This window comes from Scomber japonicus, chromosome 3 (assembly GCF_027409825.1).
Source record: "Scomber japonicus isolate fScoJap1 chromosome 3, fScoJap1.pri, whole genome shotgun sequence".
NCBI lineage: Eukaryota > Metazoa > Chordata > Actinopteri > Scombriformes > Scombridae > Scomber > Scomber japonicus.
The window spans coordinates 30,328,066-30,344,878 of NC_070580.1; the positions used below are offsets into that span (position 1 = coordinate 30,328,066).

The following is a 16,813-nucleotide window of genomic DNA, read 5'->3' on the forward strand; positions in this document are numbered from 1 at the left end:
TTAAGTGTCTACATTTGTGTCATTTATTTTGCTAAAAAAGCATTGTCGCCATCTAAGTTAACACTAGCTAAGTTAACCAGATAGAGTTCACTGCTTCTATGAATAACATTTTTGTTAAAAAACTCCACTTAATTGGAAAAATGTCCTGTCTAGAAGATTGAACACTGGTGTCTTCTTTTCCTGTTTATGTTGTGTGTCCTGTATTTATTTGTATAACAGTGTTTTTTTGCTGCCCTCTTCACCAGATCAGTTAGTGTATTATCCATCAGGATGGAGGAGAAGATGAGTGTGGAGAACATTGAGGAGGTAAAGATGCTGGAAGCCCAGATCACACGTCTTCAGGCTGAAGTTGAGTTGTTGAAGCTCCAACAGCAGGACAACCACAAGGACATGACGATGCACTTCACAGACAAATGCAAGGATGCACTGTGAGTTTAATTTTTATTATTTATTAATTTTTAACAGTCAGACCTAATTTTTTAACCTGTAGTATTTTCTGTCATAAAACTGAATAATCCTAAAATGTTTTTTACGCTTAAGTTTACTTCTAAGAATACCCAGGTGATGCAGATGTGCATGTGAGAGTAGTGCTGAACTGCAGTGACAGTAATTTGACCATCTATTGTCGATATCCACAGGTCATATATGTGCGGAAAGAGACAAAAGGGAGGGAAGGAGGAGGTGCTGTCCAAGCTGAAAGAGGAGGTTGAGGAACTGGAGGAGGATCTGCAGCGACAGTCACAGATAAATGGCATCAGTCTGAACAGCTGCACCATAAAGACCCTACAAAGCAGTACGAGCACAGCACTGTTTGAATCCATAGCCTCCACTGTTCTCTGACATTTTACAGATTAAATGATTAATCAGCAAATCAGGAAAATAACCAGCAGAGCATAGGATAAAATAATCATTAATTTCAGCCTCACTATTTATATGAGTTATTTATTTTTCTCATTATTTCCTGTATCACTGCAGTTTATTACCCTGTTCCATTCTTTAAAAATATATATATATATATTGTGTAATTTAAAAGGTGCCCTATGTAGTTTTTGACTATGAGTAGCACTATGGAGCAGTGTTTTTATGAGTGAAAATCTGCTTTGCAAATATTTTATGAGGAAGGAAATGCATTTATAATATTTGTGATATATCAAGGACACACACTGTGTTTTGCATTTTGGTGAGAAGCACTGATCGTAAACACAACTCCAAATGGTTCCTTTTTAATTGGTCCTCAAATTGATGTCATAATGTACTAACAATGGTGTAATGTGTGCGTCTACTAGGTGACAATCAGCTGGTCCAGGAGCTCTGTGTGTCAGGTCACTGCTCTGAGCTGGTCTTCCAGGTGGAGTTTCAACTCTCTGAAGTCAAGGTGAGTGTTTAGGAGAGTTATTGTTAAAATAACGTGTTGTGGAGAAAGACAGCTTCTGGTTCAAACTCCACTATGGCCACCATCCCTGTTGGTTGATCCAGATGCTCCTTCTGCCCCCCCTCACTATCGCACGATCCCGACACATGCCAGTCAATAACTTAAACCCTAAAACATCCAGTATCAGTCAGGTTCAACTTATGATATCCATTACCAACGTGTACCTGGAGTAGATGGTCAGATCCAAACTGGTCTAAATGCCAGAGACTTGGTAGGCTCAAAATCCATCAAACAAGACTCCAGCCAAAACCTTAGTTTACTATTTTTCACAGTATTAATTCGAACAGTTGATTAAAGTCAGCAGCTGTATAGAGGAGCTCTGCAGAGGATTATGGACACTGTTGTTTGATTTGTACTGGAAGGATATTTAAGCATTTGCACTCTTGCGTCCTTCACCTACAGACAATCTTCTTCCAAGCTTTAAAGAGATGAGAGAGAGAGAGAGATGGTTGAAGTGATTTTACTAATCTGGTAACAGGTAAGACACATTGAGTACAGACACCCTTATGGCCGAGGACGTCTCAGAATGTGTGTTAGTGCTTAGTCCCGCCATCAGAGGGCGACAGAGAACCACACTCAGCAGTTCATTGATGAGGCATCAAGCGCAATTGTCAGTTCAGATTTTAGCAGCTGTTAGACAGACTGAACACCTCAGAGCAAAGAAAAATCACTGTTGGGTCAAAAGTGTCATCCTGAAAGACGTGTTAGACCAAACAGTGTCAATTAAAGTCAAGTATGTGCTGGTGGACACAATTACCTCTCAGTTTTGGATGTGGTTGATTATTTTATGGTCAATCCCACTTAGGCCAGATCTTTAAAAAATATACAATTTACATGTCACCTTTCAATCGTCATTAACAAGAAATATATTAGCTCCAAGTACAGCTCTGTATTTAACCGCTTTCTGCTCCACTGCTTGACAGGATGCCTGAGTTTCCGCAGCAATACCAAAAGTATATGAATCAAACCCCAACACAACACTCAAATGTTAAATGTGTAAAGACCAACAGAAATAGAAGAACTCAAATTAAATGGTAAATAAAATGCAGTCTAAAGTATACATCTATCAAAATTATGAATATGACTCGACAACTTTAAATACCTTTTTGTACATAGTACTATTTACACATTTCAATCTATACCATATATTGAAGTTCGATACTCATATTGAGGTGCTACGTCAAGCCTGTTAGAAGCACAATTTGGACTGTCACAGTTAAAAATGATTGTTGACCCTCGGCATCAGCCAATGCTGCACATGTAAAGTCACCGGTAAATGTAATTTTATTGTAGTGAGACTCTGTATTATTGTGCTCTGTAAACCTGCTCCATGTAGGTCCAACAGTCCTCTGGTTTTTATTCTATCTGGACCAACCACCAGAACAGCTGGTTTCAGTGAAACACTCCTCCTTCCTGGCTCATGAAATGTCATTAAAATTACAGATTTCCTCTTAAGTTGATACTTGTTTTGATAAAGACATTAATTATTTGGTTGTGTAATTTGGAATCAGAGTCATTTTGTAAACACACATTCTCTTCTCATCCTTTATTATAGCTTTGATTAATATTTTATTTTGAAGTGTAGTGTGCGCCAGTACAGCTTCCAGTAACCTTAAAATGTTTTGTTAGTGTTGTAACCCAATGAAATCAATCACATATGAATTATGGCTCCCTGAATGTGAAACACCAGCAGCAGGTCTGGATTTCTTGTCTCTTGCTGCTCGCTCTACTGTCTTTTCTTCTCATTCTCTTTTTTCCCCCGATCACCTTCCAAATGTACAAAACGTTTTAGAGGCAACAGCTGAAGATGAGTTTAAAAACTTGCTCTAGGGTAGCCTCAAACTCACTGAGGGCTTGCTTGGCCTGACATTCATTGGCTGGTGAACAACACAGAGTTGTGATGAATGATAAAGAAATCAGGCTTGCTTACTATCGAATTAGCCATGTTTATGAAATCGAGTTAGACTTCAAGAGGACATTCAGAGTTCAGTTATACTTTGCTTTACTCATTTTCTATCACACATGGTTTTTGCACTCGACCACCAATATAACAACATTAAAACCAGAAGAACCACACATGACATAAATGAGCTGTAAGTCTCCAGCAGCATGAAATTCACTCAATCTAATGCAGACTTAAAGCAGACTGATACACAGTGTAATAAAAGTGATGCTATATCTGTAAATAAAATACACACAGTGACTCTGTATAACTGAGTAAGTGAAGGTGTGTTTGTCCAGCAGGAAGGTCAGAGATCTGAGAGGACGATCAGCAGTCTGAATGTGGTGATGGATGCCAGCGACCTGCAGAACTTCAGCAGCTTTCTTTCTGAGTAAGAATGCTTCACCGCTGGTTTATGTTAAATTTCTCCCCGTGGAGTTCTGCCACATCATCTCCTATTATCCTTCTGTGTTTGAGGTGTCACATGTATCTGAAATGGGAAAAAAAATAGCAAATGTTTTCTGAATGACCGGCCTATAGGTGATTTCTCAGGTCATTTATATAATGTTACAATGTCAGATGTTCATATTAAACATAGCCAAAATGTCAAATAATGAGGTAAACATACGCAAAAGTAATCCCTGTGAACAAAAACCACCGGCTTTCAGACTGCCCTCAATGATTTTTTTCTACTTTCAGACCGAGCTGATGTCAGAGCATGACAGATTTCTTTATATTAGAGTAGGGAAAATGTATTTGAGAAGGAGGTTGCACTTCAACAATGGGATTCTCGATGCAGTGTCAAACCTAATATCCAGTAAGGATGTTGCAAAAATATGAACATCTCACATTTCCTAGTCAAAGAGGACAAAATACAAACATTTATTATTTGGCTCGCTTCACAATTAGAAAAAGGCTTACATATTTTGACGTATATTTGAGCCCTCTTTAGAGCGTTTGGAGTATACCAGTTCAATTGAGTCATATGTACAAGGACAGACTTAATACACAGTTCGGATTTGGACCCAGTTACTTGAGAACTAATCGCTTTTCTTATCCACCTGTTCTAATACAGGGACCAGTCACAAGTTTACAATTAAATCTGATTTAAACCTCACACATCCATACACTAGATGGCAATAAAGGGACATCCAGATTACAAACTCTTAACTTAAAAAGCATTTTAACAGGAGTCATCACTAAGTCCATTTGGTGTCATAGTGTTGAGTGTGTATACCCAAAACATTTCTCTCTGGGCTACTTTCCTCAGAACATCACCTCCTCTAGTGGGCATCATAACTTTCTCAGTCCTACAGAAATGTAATGAATGAACCGTGATTGGCTTCAGTAAAGTGTTTTACAACTGAAGCCAATCACGCTTCAGTTGTCTGGAGGGACTGCTCCGATATTTGTTATTTAAGGGGTCGTTTGATTTGTCCAATGTTAGCTAGGCCACAGGGACATAACAACATGTTTGTTATTGTCGACATATAGTGTATATAAATTCCTTAATGGGAATTTTCTTCCCATTGTGGGGTTGATTGAACAATTCTGTAAATGTTATATTGTTGCACCACATCTATACATGCCAGTTGAGGTCAGTCATGCGGTTTTGTTATGAGCCATATTTTTGTACGTGACATATTTTGCTCTCCCAAATGAGAAAAGCGGTGGGAATTTGTAGAAGCCCTTCAAATATTGTTCTGCTCGAACTCATGCCAGTGTCTCGTAAGTATCTATTAAGTTTGTGAAGAAAAATTATTGTATGATTTGCTTTTTTGTTTTTCGTGTATTGGAAAGCAGATCAAAGCAAGAAGTGAGATTGTAAAATTGTATGGCTTTCTTAATAGAGTTTGAACTAGCGTCTTTATAGAGTTTCTTTCTTTGAACACTATATTATTCTTTAAATCCTTGAAATGTTTGCTAGCAGCTTGTAAAGAAGTGTGAATGCCTCCAGTTTCATCTTTGTATATGGTTAGGTCCAAATGATCGAGTTTGTCAGTGCTTTGCTGACAGGTTATTTTCAGGAAACTTGAGCTGCTGTTAAGATATGTCACAAAGTCCATCAAGTCTGCATGTGTTACCTCCCAAAAAAGTAGGATGTCATCAATATACCGTTGAGAAACGCGCGAGTATCGATGACGATATATATCGTGTGACCAGAGAAAAAAGTCTATCAGTTCATATTTTGTTTATTTCATTGGGACCCACTAACCTATACTTTTATATATTGCGTTAAGTATTGTTTTCGGGATATTGAATTACCTATATTGCAATACTAGATTTTGGTCATATTGTTCAGCCCTATCTTTGAGTGATATGGATTGTTATTGGGATCACGTATAACAGTTTCTTGCCATTTTCTCACAACCAGTTCCAATCCACAGAGGGCGCTGTTGCTGCCCATATTGCAGTCCCCGCTTATTGGAGGTACCAGTTCGATTCATATTGCATATAGTTGCGACTCAGAAGAAGATGTAGAAGTTCTAACCCAGGAGCCCATTTGGAGAATATTTAGTTTGGAAAAATGTGTCGCACGATAATCCTTATTGTTGATCTTTAAGAAAGCCTGAGGGCCAAAACATCATCTAAATAAAAAACGAAAAGCATACAGAGCCAGATTGTGTGACACTTTTTTCCTACTCTGAAGTCTACTTCCAGTTATTATCATTGATGTCTTCAATAATAATAACTGGATCAGAAAATAAGGATTATTGTTGATCCTGAAGAAAGCCTAAGGGCCAAAACATCATCTAAATACAAAGAGAAAAGCATAAGGAGCAAGATTGTGTGACACTTTTTTCCTACTTTAGTCTACTTACAGTAATCAGCACCTCACTACAACCCTCAGTGAGTGTTACTTTTCCATTATGGATTTCTTTATATGGTCATCTGCTCCACTCCGCTAACATCATGGCATTCTTTCAATGTTTCGGTTTTTGCGGTGGTCAAACTGAGTCATGGCTGGAGTCGAGCTGGCACACAGTGAGTTTTTCCATTACACAGCAGGGCACAATAAGATAAGTAGTTTATTCGTTGGAGGTATGCTAGTCTCCTGCAGCTCTTCATCAAACAACATCATCATCACTGTGGCTGTTTGTGCTCGTACTATTCGTTCCTGCGTTATTTCTAACTGGTCCGCTGAAGGAAGAGCTCCAAATATCTCATTATGTTCTTGGCTTGACTGTTTAAAAAAAAAAAAAAGTCTCCTGTTGTTTACTCATTTGAAAGCTTTTCATATGACGCGGTAGAACAGGAAATTTTCGCCTTGCATCGGCAGTAACTTAACTCAGCTCTGATACGGCTGCCTCTCTTCAGGCTTCAGGAAAGCTGGCCAATCAGAGCAGAGTAGGCTCATCGGCTGCAGCTTTAAAGAGACAAGAACTAAGACTGCCTGTTAAGAGACAGAGGCTGAACTGAGGGGCTGCATAAATGGCCAGTATAAGAACAATAAGGAGTTTTCTGAACTGTAAATAATGCAAAACTACTCTAGTGTAGTCCTAGTATAAAGGCATAGAGCTGGAAATGAGTATAATAGACTTAAGATCACTTTAATGATGATTGATTATTTGTTATAGTCAATTTTAATACATCGAAGAAATAGTCTAGTTTAACAGATCTCATTTTTATTCAATCAAAAATCCAAACCAATTTAATAACTTACACCTTCAGCCCCCAGCAAACACAAAAGAGGAACACTGATGTTTGTCAGTTCAATTAAATCGTCCTACTCGCAGCATTAAAACATTTTGTGATGCCATTGGTCCATTGAGAGCAATAAGTAAATACTCAGTAGTCAGAGTAATCACAGACTGTAAAATATTGATTCTACAGTTTGCAATCTGGTAGTGTTATATTGTATTGATCTGGTTGATGGCTCAATGCTTCAGAGATTATGTTCAGATTAATCATAGGAACTACAAAGTGTGGCCAAAAGTACGTGGGATGTCCCGTTAAAGCAGCGTATTATCCATGGTTTTGGTATCACATATACAACTATCACATATGACTGTAATGTTCAGGTGTTCAGGTTTTGGCAGTGGGTATATTGTCACATTCATCAGCAGTAGGGCTGGGTATCAGTACTGAATACCTTTTTACGGTATCGCCCACAATAAATTGATACCAAGTAGTATTGAAACGTCTACCGTCAAGCGATAACTGCAATCGATCCTTTCTGCACCCAGACCTAGAAAATATGACTATTTGACTATCTACTGATTTTGAGAATTTTATATTTAATAAATATTGATAATTTGAAGACTTTCAAAATGCATGTGGAGTAGTGGTGGCATTTTATGGAATTTAATGCTTCTATTCACGTGATGGGTATTGAATAAAGTACTCAAATGGTATTAGTATCACTTTAAGGGTACTTGGATTGGTAATAGTATTGTATTTTTTTAAACAATACCCAGCCCTAATCAGCAGCCAGATGAATAGTCTGTTAAACCGCATTTCATATATAAAATGAGTTGACCTAACTGGTGCGTTATGACTGGTGAGTATGGACTGAACCCTAACGACCAATCAGTTTATCGTTAATTTGCTCTGTTTGTCTGCTCAGTCCTACAAATTAAATATCCAATATTATTACTGTCAGGATAAAGCTTTTTGTTTAGTTTAACTCAAGTGTTTATTAAACTGGGGGAATATTTTAAAACTGCAAACGTCTGTCATCCAGCTGAACCTCCTCGCATGCACTTGCTCTTACTCTGTCTGCTCTTTACAAACAAATAACAGGCCTTTCTCACGACACACATTTTCACTTGTCAAACACAGGTGTAACTCATTACGCTCATAATGGCTGCATTCCATTTAAGTGTGCTGGCTTACTGGCACACCTACCTGTAAATGGAACCCAGCCATCATTAATATTAGTTACACCTGTTCAAAATGCCTCAGCTGAATCTGGTCAGTGTTGGTTTACTCAGTGGTGTCTGGAGATTTAGTAACTATTTCTTCCCTACCAGGTGCTTATAACACTGCAGGGAAAACTGTATTATGATGAAAGCCAGTGGGTTACAAATGGCATTACAGCACATAATTACTTGCAGCCTGAATTTTTAAACAGGCGTGAAGAAATATGTTTGACCTTTCATTGTTGTCTGGTGTAGCGCTGCAATGACTAATCGATTAGTTTATTGACAGAAAATAATTTCTAACTATTTTGCTTATTAAATAATCATTTTAATAGTTTTTCTAAGCAAAAATCTTCCAAATTAGTTGATTTTTAGCTTACCACACATGAGGATTTGAAGGCTTTCTGTGTCATACATGATAGTTTCTATGGGTTTTTTTTTTCTTTTTTTTTTTTACTGTTGATCAGACAAAACAAACATTTGATGTCACCATGAGCTCTAAGAAATTATTATAGGCTAGCTTTCATATTTTTCATATTAGTCGAGAAAATAACTTTGGAGAGTAATCGATAATGTAAATATTTGTTAGTTGCAGCCAAAGTCTTCCGAGTCCACTGATTTTATTTATTTGTTGGCTTGTTTAACAGGGACAGTGCCCATTACTATAAATCACTTTAAATGCATCTTTTTGACGACAACTATCATAGCTTTAAAAAGTCCAATGACAATACATTGACTGGTATAAATAGATTTGGATCCATTTAAACATGTTCTTAAAAAACTGTGACCAAAATATGTAGCGACCAGGGCATTATAAAGTGTAAAAATAAGCTTGTCATTACTTTCTGGTGGACAAACTACAAAATTTTGACAATGCTTTTAAAATTTCTGACTCATCAGCAGACATATACTTTACACTCATATGCTGATATATCTGCAATAAGATCAAATAGGAAAAAAATACACATCTGCTCTACTTCCATTATCATTTATTAGCATAAAATAGGTCAACAGGTGGGTTGAGATGACATATCGGTGATGCCAATGTACTAGGGTGCATTATATTGAATGGTGTCCCTAATAAACAATATTAACAGTACACCACCACCCACTACAACCTCAATACTAAACATAAAGTCGAATTTCAATTTGACTATCCATTTGACTTTCGAAAACTGAAATATGTAAGCTTTGTCAAACTAGAATTTATGGCAAAGCTGTTTTATTGGATTGCATTAGATTGCCCAGGTGTTCCTAATAAAGTGGTCGTTGAGTGTCTCTATTATATAAAATACAATATATAAAATACTAAAATAGACAGTATATACTTTAAGTCTTGATTAATGGTAAACTCCAGTCTCACTCTTGCTGGTGGTGTTCACCTGAGCATCAGGAGCACCTGCTTTGTTCTTCACTCCTGATGGATCCGAGCTCTCTCAGTTGTGTTAATATGGACTAAATGTGTTGTAGGTGTTATTTCTATGTGCATAAATGCATTTCCTATCTTTATCACCAGTAGAAAGTGTCTGTTCTATCAGCGGATCACCACTATAGAGCAGAAGTCTGAAGTTCTATCTCCTCTATATCTGAGGCCAAACCACATCTGGATTGTGTGGTGCAGTCTGCAGAACCTGGCAAACAACAGATGGAAAAATACTGGAGATAATGATTCTGACACACTGCGGCCTTTTCCCAGTGTGTGTGTGTGTGTGTGTGTGTGTGTGTGTGTGTGTGTGTGTGTGTGTGTGTGTGTGTGTGTGTGTGTGTGTGAGTGTGTGAGAGAGAGAGGGTGGGATATAGAGAGAGGGGGGGGGCGGGGGGGGGGGAGAGTGACAGTGAGTTTTACAGTCCAAATCAGACTGATAATCTTTGTTAAATCAATCTGGTCTGAACTGTTAAAGATAAACAGACACTAGGAGTTTTGTTGGTTATTTTTATTCAGCCAACACATGTAGTCCACATCTGTTCCTCTGTCTTTCTGAAGTGGTTTCTTAACTTTGTTAGTATTTAAAGTTACTATGTGGCTACACTGGCTGCATAGTGAAAGCAGCGTGTCAGCTGAGCTTCAGTAGTAGTTGCATGTGTAAGACTGAAGAAAACAGACTTGACACCTAAAAATATGCTTCAGGTCACAGTTATTTGCTTGACACATGAGATGTTTTGAGGGTCTACACCTGGCTTGCAAAAGCTATAGGTGTAGTTTCTTGTGCATATTTTCACACAGAATCTTTACACATTTACAGGTTAAAGTCTGGGGTTAAAAACATGATTAATTGTTCAAAATGTGAAAACAAAAAAAAACATGTTTGCATGGGTTTAAAGCTGGAAACAATTTTTTTTCTATAATTATATTGGAATGCAGCAAGACCACTTTATTGTTCTTTTGTTGCATTTTTATGTAATAATATAGCATTGTATTATTGCCCTCCACTCTGTGGTATATGTGTTTTACATAAAAGTGACAGATGAGACAGACGGTGCTGAAGGGAAGTCCTTCTAAACGTAGGAAATGTCCACATACTGTAAGGATGGTTAGATTTAATTATTTTTCTTTTCTTATTGTTTCAGTCCTTCATCCTCACTAAACTGGTGTTTTTCTCACCTAAAATCAAAAAAGGTGACATTTTAAATGCCAGCTTGCTGTTTTAGTTCGTGAGCAAAAAACATAAGCATGCCCAGTGAGGGTCAATGGGTGTGTGGCAGTAAAGTGGAGAAGAACTTTCTGTCACCCTCTTCTTTGATTTTGTCAAAGAAGTCATAAAGTAATGATTTTATTAGCACCACAGCACAGCAGCTCTAGAATGACCACAGGTTTACATTTAGTGTTTATGAGCTGCGATTAAATTAACATTTGGAGTTCAAGTTGTCTGACAAGAATATAGAACAAAGGTCAAATGGGCTGCCTGTCCCACTTCTTACCAGATTGTTGGCTGTGATGTGCAGTTTTGTTGTTTGCCAACTGAAAAGAGGACAAAGAAGAAGAAATGTGGCTGTTTTTAATTATTGTTCTGGGGCCGATTTCCTGGACAGGGATTAAGTCTAATCCAAGACCAGACTTGTTTCTCAATGGATATTTTCACAGAATCTTGTCTTTAGTCTAGGACTAGTCTTAATCTCTTCTTTTCCTTTTTCTTTTCTTTTTTTTACAAAAACAACCTGGAAACACTAGCTTGGATGCACATCATACTCACGCATAAGCACCTTTTAAATATTAAATGACTTGTGTGTGTGTGTGTAGAAGTAATCTCACTTTTTTATAACTGTTAATTAGCAGAGCAGTTGGAAACTCTTGTTGCTCAACTGTCAGCAAGAGACTGTTATGTGGAGACGCTGTTGATACAGTGCATTGTGGGATGGGCTTAGAGGACTCAAGGCACACTGAATGATGTCAAACTGTCCTCATGAACCTCTGCCATTAAAACACAGTGCTGCTCTTGTCATGTGGGAATCCACGCCAACTGATCCATGAACCATTTTGACTCTCAGCCTGCGGTTGTAGAAACACTGATCCAAGCTGGCGGCTTTCTGAAGTACAGTTTGTTTTTCCTGGTCCAAACCAGACTGATAGTGTGAAGCCAAACTGTGCTGAGGTCAGGGCGGCAGCATGAGATTTCAGTCAACTCTGAAGCTAAAAGAGAGGTTAATTTTTTAAATGCAGGGTGCTTTAAGGACGTGACAATACCTACAGTACACATGGATGTATTTTGGACACTGTCATTAAACTAGTTTTTTAAAACTAGTATTTCAACTTGAAAGATGAAAACAAAAAGATGAAAACAAAAGGCTTTTATTTTGTTTGTGGTTAGGGCTGCATATGGGGTCATTAAAACTAAAAGGAAATCTACCATTTATATTGTGATATTTCATATGCATGCTTCTCCTGTTGAATACACAACCCATTCAGTCAGAGCTTATTAGGCGGGATTGAAAATTGGGACATCATATTAATGTGCCAGAGCCAGAAATATAGTGACAGAAAAAATGCCACACAAATAGTGTGAATGAGTTGGACGCAGCTGTAAAGATTGTTGTCAGTTGACTTAAAGAAATGAAAAAAAAAGAAAAATCTTTCTTTGATAGATATGGCAAACATTAAGTTAACTGCACCGAGCATCTGTTAGTTTATTGAGAAACTGCTACAAAGACTAATACCATTGATGTTGAAGTCTCTAGAGAGCAGTTCTGTGTAAGGCAGACGCCACTGCACAAGGGAGGGAATGCAGTTGACAGTAAATTGCTGGCTTGTTGTGCAACAGATCACAAACTCTTGACTTTGTAGTGACTGATATCTATAGTTATTTACAATGTAGTATAAAGTCAAGAGTTTTTCTTTAATTAGTTTGTTCTCTTTGGCACAGTTTGCTGCAAACAAACTTTATTGCTTCTTTTGGATGATGAATTAAAAACCACTAAAACTCTCCAAGTCCACATGCCTCATTAGAATCACTATATAAGGTTTTTGCACTGACAACCTTTTAATTGGTTCCACAGTGAAAATATAATTTATCAAACTGCATCAATCAGAACCGTAAGATTAGTTTGATTAAAATATATCAAACCAGGGATATCTCTCTCTCTCTTTCTCTCTCCGTCTCTCTGTCTCTGTCTTTTTGGTGGTGCTCCATTATATAGGAGTGTGCTGCCATGTTTCCATCAGCTCTGTGTGGAATAACAGTCTCTGGAAACTTCACCCGGCTGCCGTGTAGCCCCGGGCCCCCATGGAAAACTCTGAAAAAGCCTTTAACAGAATGTCCCAGGCTCAGTCAGACAGAGTGAACCAGACCAAAACATTTTTTGCTATTGCTGTTGTGATATTCAGCTACTCTACTTGTTTTTTTTGTGTGAAGTATAGAGCATTTTGAAATTCAAGGTGTATGCCTTTTGGACATACCCCATTAATTGTAATACTTTTTTAAAGAACCAACGTCTTTACCACTTTAGTTCTGGGTGAAATATCTCGGAAACTATTGGATAAATGGACAGAAGGCCCTAAGGATGAGTTGTAGTGGTCCCATGACTGTTCCTTTAGTGACGCGAGTAGATCAAAATTGTAATTCGCCCAATACTTTGGTCAACCTGTGATGACAGTTAGCGGCTGGTGTGTGAGCCTACATAGATGGATACATGATACAGATACATGGAGTGATTATCATACGCTCATTACAGGCTGTTCATATATGTTGACCGTTAGATCTAGATTTCTCAACATTTTCAGGCTGCAGTTGAGATTTCTGACTGTTCATGATGTTAATGGATGACATTTAATAGCACCTTCTGGGATTAGTTTTATTCAGACAAAAAATGCTACCTTTTGGGATTCAAAACTGATCACACTTGCATTATATTGACGTCTGTTTTTCAGCTCAACAATGCATATCGTTTTGTTTTTGCTATGGATATTTTATTACACCTATACTGATAATTGTGACCACGAACTTTGATAGGACAGAACTAATATATTTCCTTTGAAAAATAAACTACTTTTATTACATTTAAATCACATTTCAGGGTGGAGGAGAGCAAGGATCTTCTGCTGTTCTTCAGGACTCTAAGGGCTTACTCAGACAGATGTGACGACCGATGCCGATCCTTCCAGCACTTCCAGGTAAGTGATTAAATCTTGGCACTGGAATGGACTTCAAACTGGCAACCTCATCCTTACCCATCTTCTTCCCATAGTGTTAAATCATTTGTGTGTTGTTGTTGACACGACAAAGTATTTGTTCTTCACAATGAATATAGAGGGCCAACTCTGGATCTGGCTAGGTTGGTCCTATTCTCCAATTTCTGCAATGTGTTTAACATCACTGATCACATTTTCTTGAAACCGCACAGTCTTTTGGCCCATTGAGATTGCTGCAGCTTTTCTTTAATTGTTTGTATATTAATCCAGAAACATAAGGAAACATTTTACACTTGTTGCTCAATGGCATTGGCATTATTTGTGAGGGACAACATGCTTCAGTTCATCTTGAATTCCTTCTGCTGGGAGACCAGATGGTCCATCAGTCAGTGTGAGGGCAGTCAGGCCAAAAATGAGAGTTTGAGAGGCTAGTAATAACACTTAACCTCTGCTTGACTGGGATGGGTGTCACCCTCATCTATCAGTGGAGGAACCTTGTTGTCTTGTCAATCGTAGAGGTTGGAGGGTCAATCCAGAAGGTCAAGGTGCCTCTTTGTGGCCCTGAAGAAGCTGGCCTCAAGTTGTATAATACTAAACTGCAGTAAAATGGCACCCAAAGTGGAACATACAACTCAGGCCTTACATTTCATATGAACCAATATGAGCTCCTAAACCAATGTATAAGAATCCTTATCAATGCTGGTCTTCTGAAGAAGTCTGGTGAAAGATGATCGCTCATCTCAATTTTGGAAACAGTTCATTTTCAGTCAAGGTAAGTGAGCAGAGAGATAGAGTGGCTGGGTGAATATATGAATTGTTTAACAGGTTTAAGAGACAAGATAATAAGATAGATATACTCTTGAGCAGTGGTCTCCAACTCTACTCCTGGAGAGCGACTGCCCTGCATGTGTTAGGAACCTCCCCACTCTAACACACCTGATTCTAATTGTCAACTCATTATCAAGCCCTTGACACGCTTCAGCTGCTTGATAACCAGTTAATAATTGGAATCAGGTGTGTTAGAGTTGGGAGGTTCCTTAAACATGCTGGGCAGTAGCTTTCCAGTAGCAGGGTTTGAGACCGCTTCTTTAGATAAGTATTGTAGATAGATGCTCTAGATAGGTACTCTAGATATGTAGGTAGGTGGATAGATGCCTAGATGATCAATTGATACTCAATTTACTCTAGATAGTCTAGATATAAGATATAGATATTTCTTGCCATTGTCTGAAAACAGGAAAAATTGCATTTCTTTTGAGCTTTAGTGCCAGCCTTAGCCTGTGTATGTGGACTTTCTTCTGTCCCTGTTGTCCAGATTGCATAGAATCATTTTAAAGATAAAAGATGGTTGTCAGCCTTTCTAACTATGACAAAATTACAATGACGCCTCCAAAATGTGCCTCTTTATACAGAGGCTACTGTTTGTGAACTGCTTAGAGTCAGGCTGATAAAGATTACAAAAATTAAGCTTAATGCAGTGGGTGTGATTAGTGTGGGTGTGGTAAATATCATGGTGTGACTTTACTGAAGAGGTAGCAGTAAAATGTCAAATAGTAAATCAAGCTGCAGAAGCAATATGGAACCTATTCTCCTGTTTACTTGGAGAATGTAAAGTTCTGCCAAGTTGGCGGGACTGAAGGAGGATTAACCCACATTTTCCATACTGGCCTGTGTGCTCTAAACTCTTATTTTGCTTTACTTGCATTTTCTTCAGTGTTATTATGGAAAAATGTAATTCCCATTGTAACTATTCTGCTGTAATGTGGGAAGTGCTGTGCATGCTGATTTCCATGCTTTAATGACACACAGACATGAACATGTGCCTAGAAGATTAAACAAATAAAACTATAGAACACAACCCAGGCCAGGAACCTTAACATTAACCATGACATTAACCAGCCAGTCACTGCGATGCAGGGCTGCAGATGATAGTTGGGTACATACCAGTTACAAACCACAAGTATTTATGAGCATGTGGCCAATCACTGATTACCATCCATTGTGGACATATTAGTGTTAGTCATCCCTGCACACAGATGCACAAACATGCACAGACTCAACAGTCAGCCATGGGGAATGGTGTAATGCAGTTAGTGTTTTTGCTATGCCATCGGAGACTTACACATGTTGGCTTTGTAAAGACAAATTAATAATGATAGCTAAGATTGGAAAGCTGTTCTGGCCAGTGTCCATATTCGCAAGTAAAACCCATTTGATGAAAATATATTCTCAATATTTGTTTTTTGGTCCAACATAAACACTCTTGATCAGTATCCCATGAATTTGTAAGTCTTGGACACAGTTATTCTGTGTCTGAATGTGTCCAATACTTCGAATGTGTGATGAAGATACTGTACATAAAACCTGAGAGCCCCTGCTCTCAGGTTTACAAACTATGTAATGTAGACATAGCTTCTAAATGACCCCAGACATATTGGTATTTAACGGACAACATATACATTAATTGGCATGTGAGGTAGTTCAGGTAGTTGCCATTGAAGGACTGAAAGTACACCAAATAACATCAAATTGTCTTCATGAAGTCTGCCATTGTCATTGTCTTGTACAGTTCTTTCAGTGGAAAACTTTAGTACTGTAGGGGGTGTACTAAATATTTCAACCAGTAGGGGTTGAGAAGGGCATGGAAAATATCATGGGGATGTTGATGTTGTATGTGAGGATGAGTTTTCATGCTTTGACTGCAGGAGTAGCGGTCTCATGTGGTGATGATGCGTAAGTTATATGTATTGTTCTCTTTTAAGGCGATGCGATGTAGCTACGGTGCATGTTTATACTGTACATTCCTTTGCTGACTAGGAGCTGATGTGCATCTATTTAAAAATGTAACTACACATCGGCTTCATGGGGATACAACAGAGAGTGGTCAGCCTGGGCTGCTTGTGTTTTCTCCTGAAAGTGTTTATTGCCAGTGGAGAATGCAGACTGTGAATACA

The 16,813-nt window shown here is 38.2% G+C and overlaps 1 protein-coding gene across 1 annotated transcript in view; it reads left to right on the forward strand.

Moving 5' to 3' along the window:
• Window positions 1–16,813, forward strand: part of cenpp (centromere protein P) — a 107,642-nt gene that overhangs the window by 539 nt on the left and 90,290 nt on the right. The window contains exons 2-6 of the mRNA XM_053316548.1: window positions 246–428; window positions 639–793; window positions 1,287–1,375; window positions 3,677–3,765; window positions 13,745–13,841. Of these exons, the coding sequence (XP_053172523.1) occupies window positions 271–428; window positions 639–793; window positions 1,287–1,375; window positions 3,677–3,765; window positions 13,745–13,841 (588 nt within the window). The 5' untranslated portion in view covers window positions 246–270. The remainder of the gene's footprint in view (window positions 1–245; window positions 429–638; window positions 794–1,286; window positions 1,376–3,676; window positions 3,766–13,744; window positions 13,842–16,813) is intronic.